This window comes from Stegastes partitus, unplaced genomic scaffold (genome assembly GCF_000690725.1).
Source record: "Stegastes partitus isolate 25-593 unplaced genomic scaffold, Stegastes_partitus-1.0.2 Scaffold977, whole genome shotgun sequence".
NCBI lineage: Eukaryota > Metazoa > Chordata > Actinopteri > Pomacentridae > Stegastes > Stegastes partitus.
In genome coordinates, this window is record NW_007578708.1 from 116,279 (window position 1) to 134,490 (window position 18,212).

At 42.7% G+C, this 18,212-nt stretch overlaps 1 protein-coding gene across 1 annotated transcript in view; it reads left to right on the forward strand.

The window, feature by feature from the left end:
* The first annotated feature begins 942 nt into the window (after positions 1 to 942).
* The window catches only part of kctd16b (potassium channel tetramerization domain containing 16b), an 80,520-nt gene continuing 63,250 nt past the window's right edge, over positions 943 to 18,212 (forward strand). Inside the window, exon 1 of the mRNA XM_008294607.1 lies at positions 943 to 1,780. Coding sequence (XP_008292829.1) covers positions 943 to 1,780 — 838 coding nt within the window. The remainder of the gene's footprint in view (positions 1,781 to 18,212) is intronic.

Below are 18,212 nucleotides of genomic sequence, written 5' to 3' on the forward strand. Positions count from 1 at the left end.
GGCGGTGCGAGAGTGTGCAAGGGAGGGTGAGGAGAGGAAAGGAGGAAGGGGGGAGGTTGAGATGCTCGTTTCAGCACCGCGGACAGCTCCCGGTAAAAGCAGCCAGCAGCAGCGGGTCGGTCCTCTCTGCTGCTCTGGACAAACAAAAAAAGCGGATAGAAACTGGAAAAAAACAAACCTGAACTGAGATTTTAACACCTCTGGAGGACAGCAAATGTTTTTCGAGGAGGGGGTTTAGTTTAAAAATCAGCCCGGACAAAGGCGACATGTCTGTGGTGACAAGCTCCAGACAAAAATAATTAGAGGACTGTGTGTGCCATCTCTGCCAAGTTTGTCGCCACTGAAAGACATTTTTTTTTTTTTCTCCACAGCTTCGGGAGATCCTCTAAGGAAGTTGAGGAGAAAACAAACATCGTGTTGGACAAAAATAAGTTTTTCTTTTTATCTTTCCTTTTTGGAATTTGTGTGGAGAAGGATTTGTATTTGTTGGATTATTGTACTCCCAGAAGCGCAAAAATAAAAAGCAGGCTTCTTTTTTTATTCAGTGCAATAGGCTTGTTTCAGCGTAGTGCTTTTTTTTTTTTTTTCCCAGGAGCGATGGGAGTCCTGCAGACACTAATGTGAGCCCGGATACAGCGTCTCCTCTCTCTGCACTGATTTTTTTTTTTCTTCCTCTAAGTTACCCATCTCTGGCATTTTTCAAATTCATCATCCACAGAGGGACACACCACACTGCCCATCCTCATTTCCACATCTGCTAAAGACTGGTAGGTGATCATCATGACCATGGATGGATGAAAAATGATTATTCAGATTGCTGTGAGATGAAGTTGGAGGCCCTGTGTCAGAACAATACAGGACACAGCTCGGGCAACTTTTGATTCGTTGTTTTTTTTTTTTTTCCCTTGTGAGACTTACAACGAGGTGTGTTTGTAGCTGTTCATGACGGAAACGATGGCGCTGAGTGGAAACTGTAGGACTAACCCCAAAGAGCAGGCGTCAGTTCAGAACAGTTTCCCAGATGTTGTTGAATTAAACGTAGGGGGGCAGGTTTATTACACGCGTCACTCAACTTTGGTGAGCACCCCGAATTCTTTGCTTGGCAAGCTGTTCGCCTCCAAAAAAGACGCATCCAATGACCTGGCGAGAGACCCCAAAGGTCGTTATTTCATCGACAGAGATGGCTTTTTATTCCGATATGTGTTGGACTACCTGCGAGACAAGCAAGTTGTCCTCCCGGATCACTTCCCGGAGAAAGGGAGGCTCAGAAAAGAGGCGGAGTACTTCCAGCTGCCCGACTTGGTGAAGCTCCTGACCCCCGAGGATATCAAGCACAGCCCGGATGATTACTTCCACAGCGATTACGAAGACGGTTCCCAGGGCAGCGACCACCGGCAGTGCCCGCCACCCTCTCTGGTCCCCGCGGATAGAAAGAGCGGCTTCATCACGGTGGGGTACCGGGGGTCGTGCACTATGGGCCGAGAGAGTCAGACTGACGCCAAGTTCAGGAGGGTACCTCGGATACTAATATGCGGCAGGGTGGCTCTTGCCAAAGAAGTGTTCGGGGAGACTCTGAATGAGAGCCGTGACCCAGACAGGACCCCGGATCGGTACACCTCCCGGTTTTACCTCAAGTTCAAGCACCTGGAGAGGGCATTTGACATGCTGTCGGAGTGTGGTTTCCAAATGGTGGCCTGCAACTCGTCAGTCACAGCCTCGTTTGTCAACCAGCACACGGAGGACAAGATCTGGTCCAGCTACACAGAATACGTTTTTTACCGTAAGTCACGCATTTGTTTGGTTTCCTTTTGGTGACAGAAGGTCATGCGCATTTACGCACGTTTGGATCACCGCTAGAAGGCGCGCATGGTTTGCCAGCTGACGTGAGAGCAACATCTGGTGATGGGGATGGGTGGGCCTTCCTGGCAGTGAGAACCATCCCTCTGTGAATGTTGTGGGTGTACCAAACACTACAGACAGCTTTTCTACGGTATTAACCAGCAGCAGGGTGCATTTCCATGTCTTTGTATGAGGTTCCTCTTGTTTGTGACCTGCAGGTAGCCCGACCTGCATCTCTTTGGTTAAAATGCAATTACAGCACACATTCAAACTTGCATGCTCAGTTGGAGTCTGAAGTTTTGACAACCCTGTGGAACAAAACCAATTAGAGCTAACTTCTCATAATTGGGGTGAAGCCCAGGTGTTGTTGTTTCTCCCTGGAAGCGATGCAACCTTTGCACCAAACACAGAACTGACAGTTCATGTTTCCGTCTCAGCGTGTTTAACCCTCTTACAGCATGTTGCAGCATTCAGTGCTCCATTTTACACTTCATAAGATTTAACCAGATTTTAATAATTTCATTCCCATCCAAGCCATCGTCAGAGTAATGGTTTGTCAGTGCTTTCGATTTGCTACTTCGCCTCCCTTTCGCCTTTTACCAGCCCACCCTTTCAACTTCTTGCGTTTCCTTCTGGCTTTGCCTTCCGTTTCTCCATCTTTGCTGCTCACTAAGCTGCTCCGAGTCTGGCAGAGCTGTAATGAAGAAGATATCATCCTGACATTTTATACCGGCTCTCATAAGATTTTATGATGCAACAAAATGATCCATATTCTTTGATCTGACAGTGTATAATTCATCACAAACTCCAGAGTGATACTGGGAGTGTGCTTAAGTTCTTAGTACCTGCAAAAACCCTCCTTGCATGGTGAAGCTTTTCCTGCATAACCCCTCAGTTTGTAGAAGTGGCCATTTTTTTTGAGAAGCCCTGACAGATTGTGAAAAGAAGCCACATATTTCATCGTTGTAACCTGCATTTACAGTGTCTGACCACATACAGTAGGAAAATGAAGTGCCAGACATATTATTCTGCATTGTGAATCACAAAATTGTGCAGTGTAAGAGATAATATACCTCAGGTTTTCCAAGATAGTTGCTGCTTTTTGCTTTTTTCCCTCTTTAAATGTGTCCTTTTCCTTGTATAACCCTCCAGATGTATTTATGCAGCAAGTATGTCACGGTCTTATGAATATTTGTTAAATGCCAAGGGACTCTGTTATTATGCTAAATTAGTTACCATAGCTACTTCAGTGAAATCATTTGAACATATGAGAAAATATGTGTTAGTAGTTTTCTGTCAAAATCCCAAAAGATTAAGTCAAGTCCTGTTACATAAGTGAGCTACAAACAATGCACAATATGCTGAGTAATACAGAAAATGAAAGTGGAGAAGCTGCCAACAGTATTGAGATCATTGTGTCAAGGCAGCTATCATGATACTCACAGCACAGAGTAAGCTTCAATGTTGGCAAAAAAACAACATTTAAAAAAAAAAAAAAAAAAGAGCTGTGACCCTGACTTGTGTCTCTGGAAACACTTGTAATACTGAAACCTTTCAGTTTTTTGTTTTTTTTCAAGTGTTTAATATTAAATAAACCTGTGCTTTGTTGATATTGGAATACTACGCACTGTGGAATTGTAATAGCCTTCTTGGTCTCATATCCTAAGAACAGAACAATCATACTAAACGTTTTGTTGCAGTTTTTAGTTATCAGTTGGAAATTGCTGGTCCATCCTCATTTCCAAGTTGTTTGTAATTTACAGAGCAGACCATTTTGGTACTTTTGGCAACTTTAATGAGGCAGGGGACACTGTTTTCTATTCCAAGGGAGATGATTTTCAGTTCAAGAAGAAGGACATGCAACCTAGTTCACACCACTGGCTTTGCTGTCTCATTTCAATGCCCAGTCCTCCAGATGTTTGGCAACAGATATGAGCTGATATGCACACATCCTTAAAAAACCCCTAACTTTCTATATGTACATGACTAAAATAAAGCTCAGGTTGTATTTTATGACATTTTGGAATAATCTGTGAAAACACATCCTGAAAATATCTTCTATTTATCTTGTTCCAAGATTTCTTTCTAATGACTGGGATGGGGTCCAGGACCCCTGGTTAGAAACCACTGAGTCGTGCGTTCACCACCAGCTTAGGGGAAACCACCGCCAGCTCCATAAATCACAGAAATCACATGATCACATGGTCTCAGTGCAACAGGAATAAAAAAAAAAAGAAAAAAGAAAAAAGAAAAAAAAAAACGCATGAGAACGATTCGCTGGGCTGGGTCCAGGCTAAATGAGCTCTGCATTAATGGCCTGCATGAAGCACAATGACTGGATGGCTCTTGGCTCTCATAACCCCCAGAAGTAGCGCTAACAAGCCAAATCAAGTGGTGGTGAGGGCTGCCGACACACACACACACACACACACTACAGACACACATACATCACACACCTTGCTTATGCAATATCTGGCAGTGTGTCTGTGGACTACTTCCGTCTCTTCTTGCTTACTGACAAACAACAACTGCTTCCCAGCTTTGTTGACAAATGTTCGACTTGTTAGAGGCCGCACACTCAAAAGCGAGGGCGCAGGCGGTGGCAGATGTGTCGGGCCTGCACCTCAACGCACGGAAGCCCTCAAAACACGCGCTCACACGGAGACAAGGGCGCGCGCACACATGCAGGCAATCAGGCATAATCACAGAGGCGCACAAGGACACACACAAAGACACAGTGCACACAGGTAGGCATGGTAAGCATGCAAGCACGCCGAGAATCACGCAGGGAGTTTGTTTAACGCTGCAGTCACCCAGTGGATTAAATGCAGCCACTGACAGTCTCTTGTTTATCTGCCTGTCACAGTTTTTTTGGCGCGCTCATCTTCCCCTCCTCATACCCCCTCCTTCTCGTCTTCCTTGCCTCTCTCTCTCCGTCTCCCTCCCTCTCTCTCTCTTCTCCTTTCATGTCTTCTCATTTTGCTCTAGTCAATCATACCCGGCTTTTTCTCCCGTCTCTTGGTGCCTGCCTTCCCTCTCCCTGGCTTCATTTTTGCTCGGTGCGCCGCAGGGGTAAGGAGCATTGTGGCGGCACCAGTTGCCTTTCCATGCCTCACTGCACCGTCACGCCTCCCGTCTTGCTTCTTATTCATATCTCTGTCTGTCTGTCCGTCTCCATGATTGTTTTATTTGCCTTCATCTTCAGCTGTCTCTCACCACATTTGAGCTATTTTGTCTGCCTCTCTCTCCTTGTGCCACTCCATATTTTACCCTCTGTTGGCTGTACTGGAGGTTGTAAGGTGGCAACTGACTGTACTCGTCTCATTGTGACTCGATCTTGTCAACTTCTTGACAAGCCAACGAAAAGTATTCACATATTTCTATGTCATCTTGGTCTGAGGCTGCTTTTATGTGCCAGACGAAAGTGGGCTTTTAACATTTTTGCTGGCGGTTTAGGAAAGTTTTTTTTTTTCCTGTTTGATGGCAACACTCCTGTGCACTAAGCAAGATCTTTAAAGAAAAGATTTTCCTAGCTTTGGTGTGAACTCCGTCCTTAACCTTACTGACCATTCTTTGAATTGTAACTGCTGGCCAAACTTTCCCAATTTCACTGTCTGACCTTATTAATGCTTATGTGGCTGAGTGAGTGCAAATCCCTGCAGCCAGGTTGTTAATCTTTGCAAAAGACTGGAGGTGAGTATGGCACTACATTAATGGCAGTTGTTTTTTGTGATAGAACTGCATACAGGTGTATTGTCCAACATCTTGGGCTGTGTAGTGCATCTGCCTGACACATAAACATTAGCATTAGTAGTTGAGAATCACATGCTATTGGTCCTCACACCGGTTGCTCTTCTAAAGTAATGTCCTAGACAGTTAGGAGGCTAATGTGACCAAGACCTAGTTGCTTGTTTTGGTGAACTGAGCATCTTTTGAGAATTCTGGCCCTGCAGAGAAAGAGAGAGGCCACTGTGTCAGAGCAAGCTAAATTTGGTAACTAACTGACCTGCTTAGAAGATTCACTTTAACATTTGTCATTGATGAATCTATCTACACACTACAACAATCTTTTTTTTTTTTTAAATTTTATTTAAAGGCAGCTTATTTTCTATTTAACACACCCATACACATTCATAATGGAGAAATGAAAAAAAAACAAGCACATTGCATGCAAATTGCTCTTTCTTGACATATTTGGATTAGCAAAATTCAAACACGTTTTCTTTAAAAGAGCTATCATTAGAGGTGATATTCTTCTGTGGAAAAAGTAAGCCTCAGAAGCTAATTTTGCCCCCTTTAGCAAAAATAACTTCTTATAGGTGTTTTGCATAATAACTTTCACATCAGCTTGCTGAATTTTTTTGACCACTCTTCCGTGACAAATTACTTCACTTGATGCAGAATTCATACTTGAATTAATAACCGCAGAAGTCCCTGAGGCACCTCAAAGTGTTACATTAACACCACTATGCTTCACAGTTGGTATGAAGTTGTTCTCCTACAAAGTCTACTCTGTGATCTCCACCAAACTGTTCCTATGGTCAACCAACTCTATATTTGATTCGTCATTGCAGAGGAGAGTTTCCCAAAAGGGCTGGTTTTGCTCATATGTTTATTGGCAAACTAATTTTGCTCTAATGGTATTTGTTGACAGCAATGGCTTTTTCCTGACACACATCTCATGCAGGTGTAAGTTGGGGAATCTCTTTCTGATTGTAGACACATGCACCTGGACACCTAAAGTTGAAAGAGTTACCTGCAGATCCAGTGATGAAAATTTGGAGTTCTTGCAGTTCTTGAGTTTTTTTTTTCTTTTCCTGAAGGCCATCAGACACCTTAACAAAAGAAAAGTCAAGATGTCAGAGGTTAAATAAGACATGTTCTAATGATTGGCACCTAATGTGGAACCTGATTGTAGTTTTAATAGATTTGGAGGTGTGGCAAATGAAGGGCTATGGTTACTCTTTCCATGTGGCTGATCTGCTGTACTTATTTATTTTTTGTACTCTATGTGTTTGACAGAAGTGCTTTGCTTCAGGGCACTACAGCAGCAGTTGTAAAGGTAACTCACTGCCTGTCTTCCACTTTGTCCTAATTTGACTGACACAAGTTCACCAGCTTCCACTTACAAGCTCAATTTTTATTTTTGCCAGAGGCCTGAACCTTCTTTATCTCTTTCAATCCTCTTTTTTTGCTTGTTATCTGTTGCCCAGGATTCTCTACTCCTCTGATTGTACCTGTCAATCTGCTCTCTGGTTGTGGCTATTCAAATTCTAGGTGCCCTCTGAAGCCCTGGAAGGCATAAATGTATTTACCAATTTGTTGCATGGCTGGACTGACTGATAATTAATCATCTCTGCTGACAGTTGCTTTAGTGAATCCACTGTAGAGCCTGACAGAACTGACCACAACAGAAACATCAAACAACATAACATCCTCCATCTGTTCAAAATGGGAATGTTTGTTGAGAAAATAGGAAATTCCTACTTTTTTGGCTCAGGATGTATTTCCCAGGGGTTTTTATACATATATACATGCATATATATGTAGCAGAACCTGCCAGAGTGAACAGTGTGTCATCACAAATGGCCACTTTCAAAGGACCGTGTAAGCTGGTGTGTGGTACACTGTGCCATTAGCGTGTTACACACAGATGAGTAACTCCTTGTGTGGCAAATGTGTTTTGGCAGGTGGCAGCGGTTATGGTGCTTGCACAATGTGTGTGTGTGTGTGTGTGTGTGTGTGTGTGTGTGTGTGTGCCTTAATGCATGAGCCATGTTGAAAACCTGTGGCATTTGCACACCCGTTGAGCCGCTAGCTAAACACACCTGCACTCCACCGACCCCTCTCACACACACACACACACACACATATGCATGCACACACACACACACACACACACACACGCACGCACACACGCACACACACACACGTGCGTACATTTGCATACAGCACATCCAATGACAGTCCCAGACACTCGTCAGCATATGAAACTACATCCAGCTCGTCCTGAGAGCTTCTCCCAGATCAGTCAGTGACGACATTAGCAGCAGCGGCCCCATGCTGCAGGCCTGTAGGAAGTGATTAGCCGAGGAGCAGACAGGCCATGACAGCTCTGAGAAGAGTCTTGATAGGGACAGCTGCTACCCTGGCCACAGCTCCACGGGGGAGTCCACCACCACACACCTCAACTCTGCATTATTATGACTGAGACGGAACGTAAGAGGAGAGGAAGCAGGTGGAGAGCTCTGTTTGATGTATGAGAGAAGGGACAAATACTCCTCTTCTTCTGTGCTATGGCTTCTGCTGCTGTAACAACTGCCATTACAATTGCATAAGAGCTGTAGCTGCTATGGCTACTACAGATTGAATGTCCACCAGCCTGACTGATTATCGAATCCAATATTCTGCATTTCTCTGATTATTGGTATGCTCCACCCACAATAACTATGACTGGTTATATATATAAAAATACAAATAACAGCTACAAACTAGAGCTTTTTTTTCCCACTATAGCAGAATGATACTGAAGATCATTATGCAGCACAGAATGGGCTGACTAAGTGAGACCAACTAAGAATAAATATCAAAAAGTTATCTTTAAATTTTAATTAATTTAATTTTTTTTTTGTTGTTGTTGCTATGGCGCTGTGAGAGCGGCAGCCTGTTGAGGTGAAGCGGTTCCTACCTGCCTTCTGTGTTTTTAGCTATTTACTTTGATTTTTTTAATATTTTAATTTCACACAGATGCACCACATTTGTGTGGGAACAGTGGAGATGCAGATGACGTTTTTGTTGGTCTGTTCTTTGCTTGTTTTATGAGTTTTTGGGGTCTACATCTGGCGAGACGTTGGGCCATGGCTCTATTGTTTTTACACTCATGAACAGCTGTTGGCTATGGCCAGGCCAAGCCACCGTCATGGGAGAGACCGGACATCCTCAATGAGCTGGAGGAGGATGGGATGCAGGGCAGGAGTGAAGCGTCGGGAGAAGAGGAAACGCTACAAACCGTCCGTTATCATGGGAAACGTGAGGTCTCTCACTAACGGGCTGGAAGAGCTAACAGCTAACAGCGCTGACCCGGCTGCAGTGGGAGTATTGGGAGTGCAGCCTTATGTTGTTCAAGGAGTCATGGCTGAACGAACTCACTCCAGACTCTCTCGTAACTTTGGATGGATTTCACCTGGTCAGAGCGGACCGGAGCTTGAGGGAGAATAGTAAGAAGAAAGGCGAGGGACGTGAAGGAGAGATGGTGTAATGCTGGGCACGTTAGTGTTAAAGAGCAGCGCTACACGAAGGATGTTGAACTGCTAACAATTGGTTTGCGGCCGTTTTACCTGCAGCGGGAATTTTCGCACGTCCTTTCGATTACAGTTTACATCCCCCCCTCGGCTGATGCTGCTGCAGCCTGTGAGCTCATCCATAGTTCAGTGTCCCAGCTGCAAACATCACACCCTCAGTCTCTGATCATCGTCTCAGGAGACTTTAGTCATACATTGCTCTCTACCACTCTCCCCACATTCAGCCAGAATGTGGACTGCCCAACCGGAGACAGTGGGGCCTTGGACCTGCTGTGTGCAGACACCAGGATGCATATGACTTAATTATTGTTATTTTCTTGTACTTTCTATATTTTTGGATGCTGCTGTGGCGTGTAAATTTCTCTCAATGGGGGATCAATAAAGTATTATTCTATTCTATTCTATTCTATTCTATTCTATTCTATTCTATTCTATTCTATTCTATTCTATTCAACATGTGTAACACATACATTAACAAAGGTACATGTTGGTTTGAATTGTTCTAAAATTTGATTGATAAGATTTTCTTTTTTTCTACAAACGTATGCAATGTTCTAGATATCGGTCACTGATTACTTATAGCGAGCATCGGTATTGGTTGAATCTAAAAAAAAAAAAAACATCAGTTGAACCCCTATAAGCATCCTATGTAGCTGCAACTTGCATTCACTAATCCAAATACTGCAATAACCACTTGATTACTACAAGTAATCCTACAATACTATCAACTGCACTACATTATCAGTGGCTGTAGTACTGTTACTGAAACTATTACTACTCACCTTTATTTTTTTTATTGCAGTTTCCAATACAAACTATAAAAGCGCCTTGGAAGGAATACAAAAACGGAGCCAAACAAAATTATATAAGAAAGCAGTTAGACCTACGAACGGGACACCATTAAAAACATATAGTTGCCTCATATCACTGGCTTTCAAAGTGATATTTGCTTCGCAGAGTTCATACAGCTAGATAAAACTGGCATGAGCCTGCCTTTTGTTTTTTTTTTCCCGTAAGAGTTGGAGCTGCTACATTTTGTTGAAGCTGTAGGCAAGGAAAGACTTTTGACTGAGGCAAGAATACAGAGAGAGATGTGAAGACATGAAGGCAGAGATGACCCTTTCCCTTCCTCACCAAAATGATAAAAAAAAAAAAAGGAGCTGTTACACACGGGATATTTTTTCAGTTAAAGGAAACAAAACTGAATATAGTAACTACATTCCTGCATGTCAAAAAAAAAAAAAGGCTGACTAATTTAAAGCAGCAATGGAGGGGAAAGGGAGAGAGAGCGAAAGCAGACATGGATGAAAGCGACGGAAGAAGACAGTGATTGAAAGCGAAAATGTGAATGCAGTTGAGGGCAAACAGAAAAAAAACTCAATTTTCACGTTTGAAATAGAGGTTGCTCACCTTTTCAAAATGATAGAAAATATGTTAGGATGTACAGTATGTTAAAGAATGCACCGCTATCCTGAAACAATATATGTGTTTGCATTTATTTTGCCGGCGCTTTTAAACGATTTCGTGCAAGACATCACAGTGGGAGGTGCAAGCGAGGTCATATGAAAGTAAGGGGAGGACAGCATCGACGAAAAAATAGATAAAGGGCAAGTGGGTCACACAGAAAGAAGATAGACTTTCTTGTTTGTCTAGCCTCCCCTTGACCTTCTCCCCTGGGAGCTTAGTGTAGCTACGTAGCGTAGATTCCCATAATCCCCATCCCCTGGAGGATGTGGGGAACTGCAGAGCTCTTAGAGAAAGACAGAGAAAGAGAGAGAGGAAAGAAACTGAACACCGGAGCATCAACAACAAGCTAAGTCCTCTGCGACTCCCTCCTCTCCCCGCCGTCTATCAGTCCATTTTCCCTTCCTCTGCGACTCTTGACACTCTATTCTCTCTGCGGTGGTAGGCGCAGTAGTTGATATAATGCTGATGCTCTTCCCCTGTTGTGTTGGAGTAAGTGCTCTGTGGTGCGACGAGGTGTGGAGCGTTGCCATAATGACAGAAACTGCAGCTGGAGAGCCTCTTCACTCGCTCAACCCACCGGCTGGCTGGTGCAATGCATCAATGCTTTAATAGACCCTCAATGCGCGAGTCCAGATTGGCTGAACAACACAATGCAAAGGATGCACAGGATTTCTATCATATCTGTAATCGCGGCACCTAATCACACCGACGTCTGTGCAAGTGCATGTTCAGATTAAAGTCCATTTGTTAAAGCTCTGATGCAAAAATTTAAATACATCTAGTTTCGGGAATTTCGACGATAACAAACACGTTCCTATTTGCTCCTATTTGACAGGTGCTCTCAAAATAACACAAAGTGAGCAACCTTTTATTACAACAGCTTTGGTAAACAAGACATTAATAGCAGAAATGGCATCAGAAGCCCTCGAGTTGCTTCGCTTTGTCATTTTGAACAAGTGAAAAGTTCACCAGATGCCATCCTGACACAAACAGGGAACGACTGTAGCTGTTTCAGATTGTATTTACACAGCTGAAAGTAGCAGCCGATGCAATATTACATCATCCCCTATGCATGTCAATCTCTCTTAAATTTGAAGAGGTGATGCACTTTCTCTGAACACTGGTGTCTGAGGATTTATTCAAACTAATCCCTGGCGTTTACTTGTGCAGCTTTGAGGGGGTTTTAATTCATGTCTAAACATGGTCAGAATATGCTTCTGTATCTTCACCAACACTACTTGGTGGTTTTCTAACCCCCAATGGGCATAACAGTCAGAAATCAATTCTCCTTTGAGCTAAGTTTTGTTCCTATGGTTTCACATTTCTATGAAACTCAATACTGAGCATGCTACTTATTGACTACATGCATTTTCAATACCTATCCATTAAAGTGTAGCTCAACACAAAGCTAAAAGCAGTGTTTGAATGTCCTGATAGAAAGCCTGATATGAGTAATACATCTGACATATGCCCTGCTGCACCCGTAGTCGTGCCTCAACAGTGATGTCGACAGCACGTGTACATCTCACTGTAGACGCCATCAAGACAACAAAAACTGGATTACCAGCTGCTGTCAAACTACTTTTTTTCCAACAACCATGTCTCCCTCCCCCAATTACTTCCTATGCAACAAAACTCCATTCTGAAATAAAGGTAAATTGTGATTTGTGACATTGTAGGAATGGCGTTCATTTTGAAAGCACCGCAAATACCACGTAAGATGGAAGCAAAAACCCAAGGCCAGACTTTCACCAAGAAAAACAAGGTTGATGTCTTCTAATAGACGAGAGACTATCAGTCTCCTTCTTTAGTTTTGTTTTCTGTCGTCATTTACTATTGGTTTACCTTACTTTGTAGTTAGGCTTAGACACCAACACCATGTGCTTCGGTTTAGGAAAATATCACACTTTGCTCGACGCATTAACATGTTAGAAGTTTGGTTAACCCTAGTCAGGACTTTCATGTTGCCATACGTAAAAGGTCTTTCGCGGTCCACTGGACCCCAAGAAAGAATATATGCAAAATATTTGTTGGTATTCGTTATAGACTTTGTTTTACTATGTTAAATAAATGTTCTGATAAGTTGACATACTTTTGGTTCCAAATGCATGACAAATGTCCCTCTTTTTATATTTAAAAAAAATAAATCTTCAAAAATGAAAAAAAACCCATGCTTGTAGGGCTACAAGGTGGTTGGTGGTTAGCACCGTTGCCTTGCAGCAAGAAGGTCGCCGGTTCGCATCCTGGTGAGGGCACCCGGGATCCTTCTGCGTGGAGTTTGCATGTTCTCCCTGTGCAGCGTGGGTTCTCTCCGGGTTCTCCGGCTTCCTCCAACAGTCCAAAAACATATTGAGGTTAATTGGTAGTTCTGGGTCGTCCGTGTATGTAATTGAGAATGCAGTTTATTATAAAGGAACATAATTTTAGGAGACTGGGTTTGTTTTTGCTCTTTTCCCTTTAAGACAGGGGTCACAAAGCAGCTTCACATGCAGCTGATTTTTAACCAGCACGGTAGCTTAAACCCATGTTTCCTCATCCTCACATTTCATTTGTCGCTGCTATACTAACCCACTGATAAATTCTAGTTTCTTGACAGCTGAGACAACAAAATATGTAAATGTGAACATGGCAAAAAACTATCATGGCAGGCCAACACAGACACAAAATACATATTTGCACAAGTGGTAGCAGGGATTTTTGACAAGTCTGGTGCTCTGCTCCTGATTTGCTGCTAACTGCATTCATCTTCTTCAGTCTGGAGACGTGTGACTGATGAAACAGTCGGTCAATATTCAAACGTCAGTGCTTAAACTTCATGATAAAACTTCACAGTTTGAACATGTTTTGGAATCATTCCTTATTCCTCTGTGCCTCATTAGAATCACACATTGCCGCTCACGCAGCAGTGGCGCACAGCTTGATGGAGCATACGGTCATACCGCTGTAATTTTCGTTCCACAGTGCTTTATATCTTCCTAGGGCGGAATGTCAGTGGCATTTCATTTATAAGTGGCAATGAAGTCTTTATGTCCATTAAGACAGCTAGAGGCACAAATGTAGTAACTCCAGAGGAAATTAACTCCAGCTGTAGAAATTACATGGATACTTTTGTGATACGAGCCTAACGTGTCTTGATCTTTCATAAAAGTGTAACATCACGGTTGGTTAAAGGACAGAGAGCATGCCGTTTTAAATTTGTTTTCTCTACTGATGGAGGAAAAGGATGCAAAGAAATGTCAAAAATCCTCCCATATTAGACAGAAAACAATGTGACAAACAGTTGAGCTCAGGTTATCATAGTCACACTGCAGCTCATAAAACCTGACACTGATTATTATCCACTTCCAGTATACTGTGGTAAAATAGCTAAATGTTCTTCAGCAGACAGTACCTGAAGTTATGCCACTGCAGAAGATTATTCCAAACTCCAACACTATGTCTCATTAGTAATCCCTCTGTGTCATTTCAGAGCACTCAGCTGCTTGCCAGAGCATACTGTCACCACCATTTCATTCTTAAGTAGCCGTGAAGCTCCCCGACCATTAAAGCACACACACACATATAGTATACTGCACACCATGCATGCACACATGACTCCCCCTTCCCCCTCACACGCGGAGGTTAACTTATATAAACAGCTTACCGATGAAAAATGGCTCTCATTAGAGGGAAGATTATAAATCAGACTGCTCACTTAAGCACACTTACTGTGTCAATAGATATCTGCAATCTCTTTGCTGCTGTGTTGTGTCCCCTCCGCCTATAAATGTGAAGCGAGCAAGGTGGATTTTGTTTAATCTGTCCGGATATATGACAAAGTAATATACACCAAGTGCATAAAATACCAGAAACGCCGTGCTGTTACTCAGTTGCACCTCAAGCCACCTTGTGTTCCTAAAATTTCTGCTTTAATCTATTTCCTCTGCTTTCATCTGCAGCTCCCTTTTAAGACTGAAGGGGGATTTACAGGGCAAGTATATCAGAACGAGATCAGAGTTGTCACCTGAACCTTCAGCTCTCTCCGTTCCCTAGAAAGCGCAACTTGGAAACGGCGCGCATGAATGCACATGCTTACGTGGGCTGTAGCTTGTAGCCTGCCCCATGTGTGCAGGACTGTGGTTTGGCCTGATAAAATATGAAATGAAATTTTGTGGATTTTTTCGCTTTTCTTCTTTTCTCTTTCTTTAATTTGACACCCCCGACAGGCTGTCTCTTTTTCAAAAATATCTCAACAAAACTAACAGGGAATTCTTCCAAATAAAATGAAACACTACTCGTGTAGCCTGCTGGGTTTATGATGGATACAAGCGGGTAAGAGCAGTCCAAAACTATGTTTCAGATTTGACATTGCCGTGTTCATTCACAATGCTTTTGCATGAACTGACGTTTTTACATCTATGCTGTTTACTTCCAAACATTTTATTTTTTTATTTTTTACATGGCTCACCAGCTTTCTTCATTCATTGTTAACAAGGAAAACAATAGCCTGTTGATTGATGGGTAACAAGGCATATAATAAATTGGAGGAACAATGCATTTTGGGAAAGTCTTGTTGTGCCTACATGCTTTGCATTTAATACATTTACAGATTACAGATTGAATGTCTAGTTTTTCCTCACATGTGAACAACTGTTTGAATTTCACTACTTGCAAATGCAATGAATGATGCTATACCAGCAGTTCTACAACTTGCATATATTGGGTAAGCAACCATTATGTTATGATTTAGACCTGCACGAATCACATAAAGGCCTTTCACACCATGGCAATACAAATCCGAAAATATCAGAGTTCATTTTTCTTCATCACGCTGAATGCAATTTATTTAACAGACCTGTGAAAAAGTATTAAACACATAAGGGTAAAAAAACAACAAGAAAAAAATACAGCAGAGAGACAATTTATTGGATTTTTGGTTACAAAATTAGTTGGGATTGTATCAAATAAAGAAGGAAACATTAGTGTCAGACTGGTTGCGGCTTTGCTTGCTCAAAAACCCGGTTGATTTGAAAAGGTTGTGGTAATCTGTATTTTCCGTCTCATAGCAAACATGATTTATCAAAAAACAAAAAAAAAAACAAGAGCCTCTGCTATCATTCCATCTAGCCCACGCTCCTGTTTACTATTCACACTGTAATGAATTATTGAGTGCTGTTCACAGAGGACTGCGCAGTCTATGCAATTCCCAAAGAGGTCCTGGCTGTTTGTTTTCAAAAGTAATGGGTTGCTACCTGGGGTCGCACGTGCACATACTACCTGTATAATGGTCCCCTAACCGCACAAGCTGGTATTAGCTGTGTGTAGATAATGATTTGCCCGCTGTGAGCCCGTGTGATTAGAGTCTGCAGACAGGAGGTCTGTTGGTAAATTGGTTTTGCAGGCCACAGCAGTCGCATCAGGGTGAAAACAATGGATGGCACATATGCACAAATGTGCACACATAGACACTCGGGCACATTATACAGATAAGATCAGACAGCGGTCTAGCCTGCAGACACACTGTTTACTACAAGATTAACCTGGCCAAAGCTTTGGAGGGATTAGTAAGCAGTGTGTGTCCCCCCTAAGTCAACACAACCAATGGACCAGCACAAACCAACAGTTCCATCTGCAAAAACCTACAGCATGTTTGTATCTGCATGTACCACAACAAAGGATGAAAGTCTCGATCAGATCTCCAGAGTGCGGCGAGGCTCATTTGTACATGAACACGCTCATGTGTGCTGGGACGAGAAACAAGCAAATGGAGCAAGACAATTATCTACATCCATCACCTCAAAAACTCATTTAGCCAATTAAAACCGTTACAGGCTGACATTTCAGTGGTGCAATGATCCCCTTTAATCATTAAGGTTCTCTCGTTCATGCACGCACGCACACACCGCATTCTGAGCTGGTAAAATCGTGGGATCGGGGCAATAATGTAGTTGTCTCGTAATATAATGGCATGTCCTCGTTGAAGAGCAAATCTCATTCATCTTGATTAGGTCCTTGCGTGTGTTACATGTTCCCCGAGTGTGTGTGTGTGTGTGTGTGAGGTGGAACAGAGGATGCTGGCCTTTTCAGATCTCACTCTCCTGTTTTCATGCAACACACAATAACAAATGTCACTCTGCCTTTCCATCCTCAGATGTCACTCACTGTTCAGAGCGGCTCGTCGTTGCTCTTCGTCTTCCCTCACCCAGTCCCACTTTCCTTTCACGCATGAATACACTTTTAGCTGTGCTTTGTTACTTTTTCAGCAAAAAAAAAAGGTTGCACAGTTGGAGAGATGTGCCAGATTGCACAGACAAACGAACCCCACAAAAATGGCTTGAAAACAGACAAAGTCAAGGAAGAAATATGCATATTGAGTTTCTCAACTAATGAGCCAAAACTGAAGGTTCAGCCTAAACATTCAAGGTGTATTTGTTGAAGACAGTTTGCTTTGGAACCAAGTTTTTTGGCTCATAGTTTATACCTCCTCAAGGGTATTAGAGGGGGTTTGTCTTGTTTGGTTTTTGATTCCCAGCTCCTTTTACTGATCAGGTGGTTGGTATTCTTGCTGTAACACTTGGTGCATCATAATGCTGTGCTGTTAGAGACACCACATGGGCCTTCTGAGTATTTGTTAATAAAGTATCCAGCATACAGTATGTAAAATAATAAAAGACACCAAAATGGTACATTATGCTCTATGATAGAAAACATTTGAAGGAGGAGGTAGAAGGGGGAATATGGTATAAGGGGTTAGATGCAAGAAGAGCTGGTAGACACACAAACATACATGGGACACAGAAAACTTTCTCGTGATGCTATCAGTGAACGTCTTTGTCTGCTTGCATAGTGAAGTTATCAGGTTTTACCATTTCTAAAGCTTACAAACTGCTTCGCAAAAAAAAAAAAAAACCCAATAGATGCTTAGATTTGGCTCACTGACAACATACAGATATGTTTTGGATTGAAATCTACAAGTGGGCGTCAAGTATGCATGCCACAAGCATATTTTTTCTGTTTTTTTGTTTTCCGTCTTGGGTCTCACCTTACTGTTTTGTATCCGCTGTTGCTTTAAGCATTTGATTCTCAGCCAGTCGTGCGGATCAGATATTTTTTTTTCTCAGTTTTCTCAGGAGCATTTAAAGCATCAAGGTGTTGTGCAGAGAGCGCAGCCTTGTGTCTTCCGTAAACAATCTCTGGCTGGCGTTTCGCTGTTTTCAAACATCACACCTGAAGTGCACAGAGTGGTATAGCTGCCAGAGTTGGAACTGTCGGCATTTTTATTGCTGTTTTTTTTTTTTTTCTTTTTTGCTCTTACTGCTCTGAGCTTTTGTCGCACTCCTCTATCCCTCTCCCTTTCCTTCCTTGTATGTCCCCCACTGACAGCTGAAGTGGAGTGTTTGGTAGGTGCTGATTTCACTTCTCTAGGCCTTTTCTGACTGCCCCCTTTGTCTGTATTTGCCTCTCTCTTCTGCCTCCCTTTCTCCCGCAAGAGCCGGGTTTAGCTCTGATTCGGAGCTCAGTTTCTGTGAGGGGTTGCTGCCATTGCTTCCCATGCTCCGTCTTTATCTTCCCTTCTCTTTGTCTCTCCAAGTGCCTGAGGAAGTGAAAATCAGCAGCAGCCCAAAC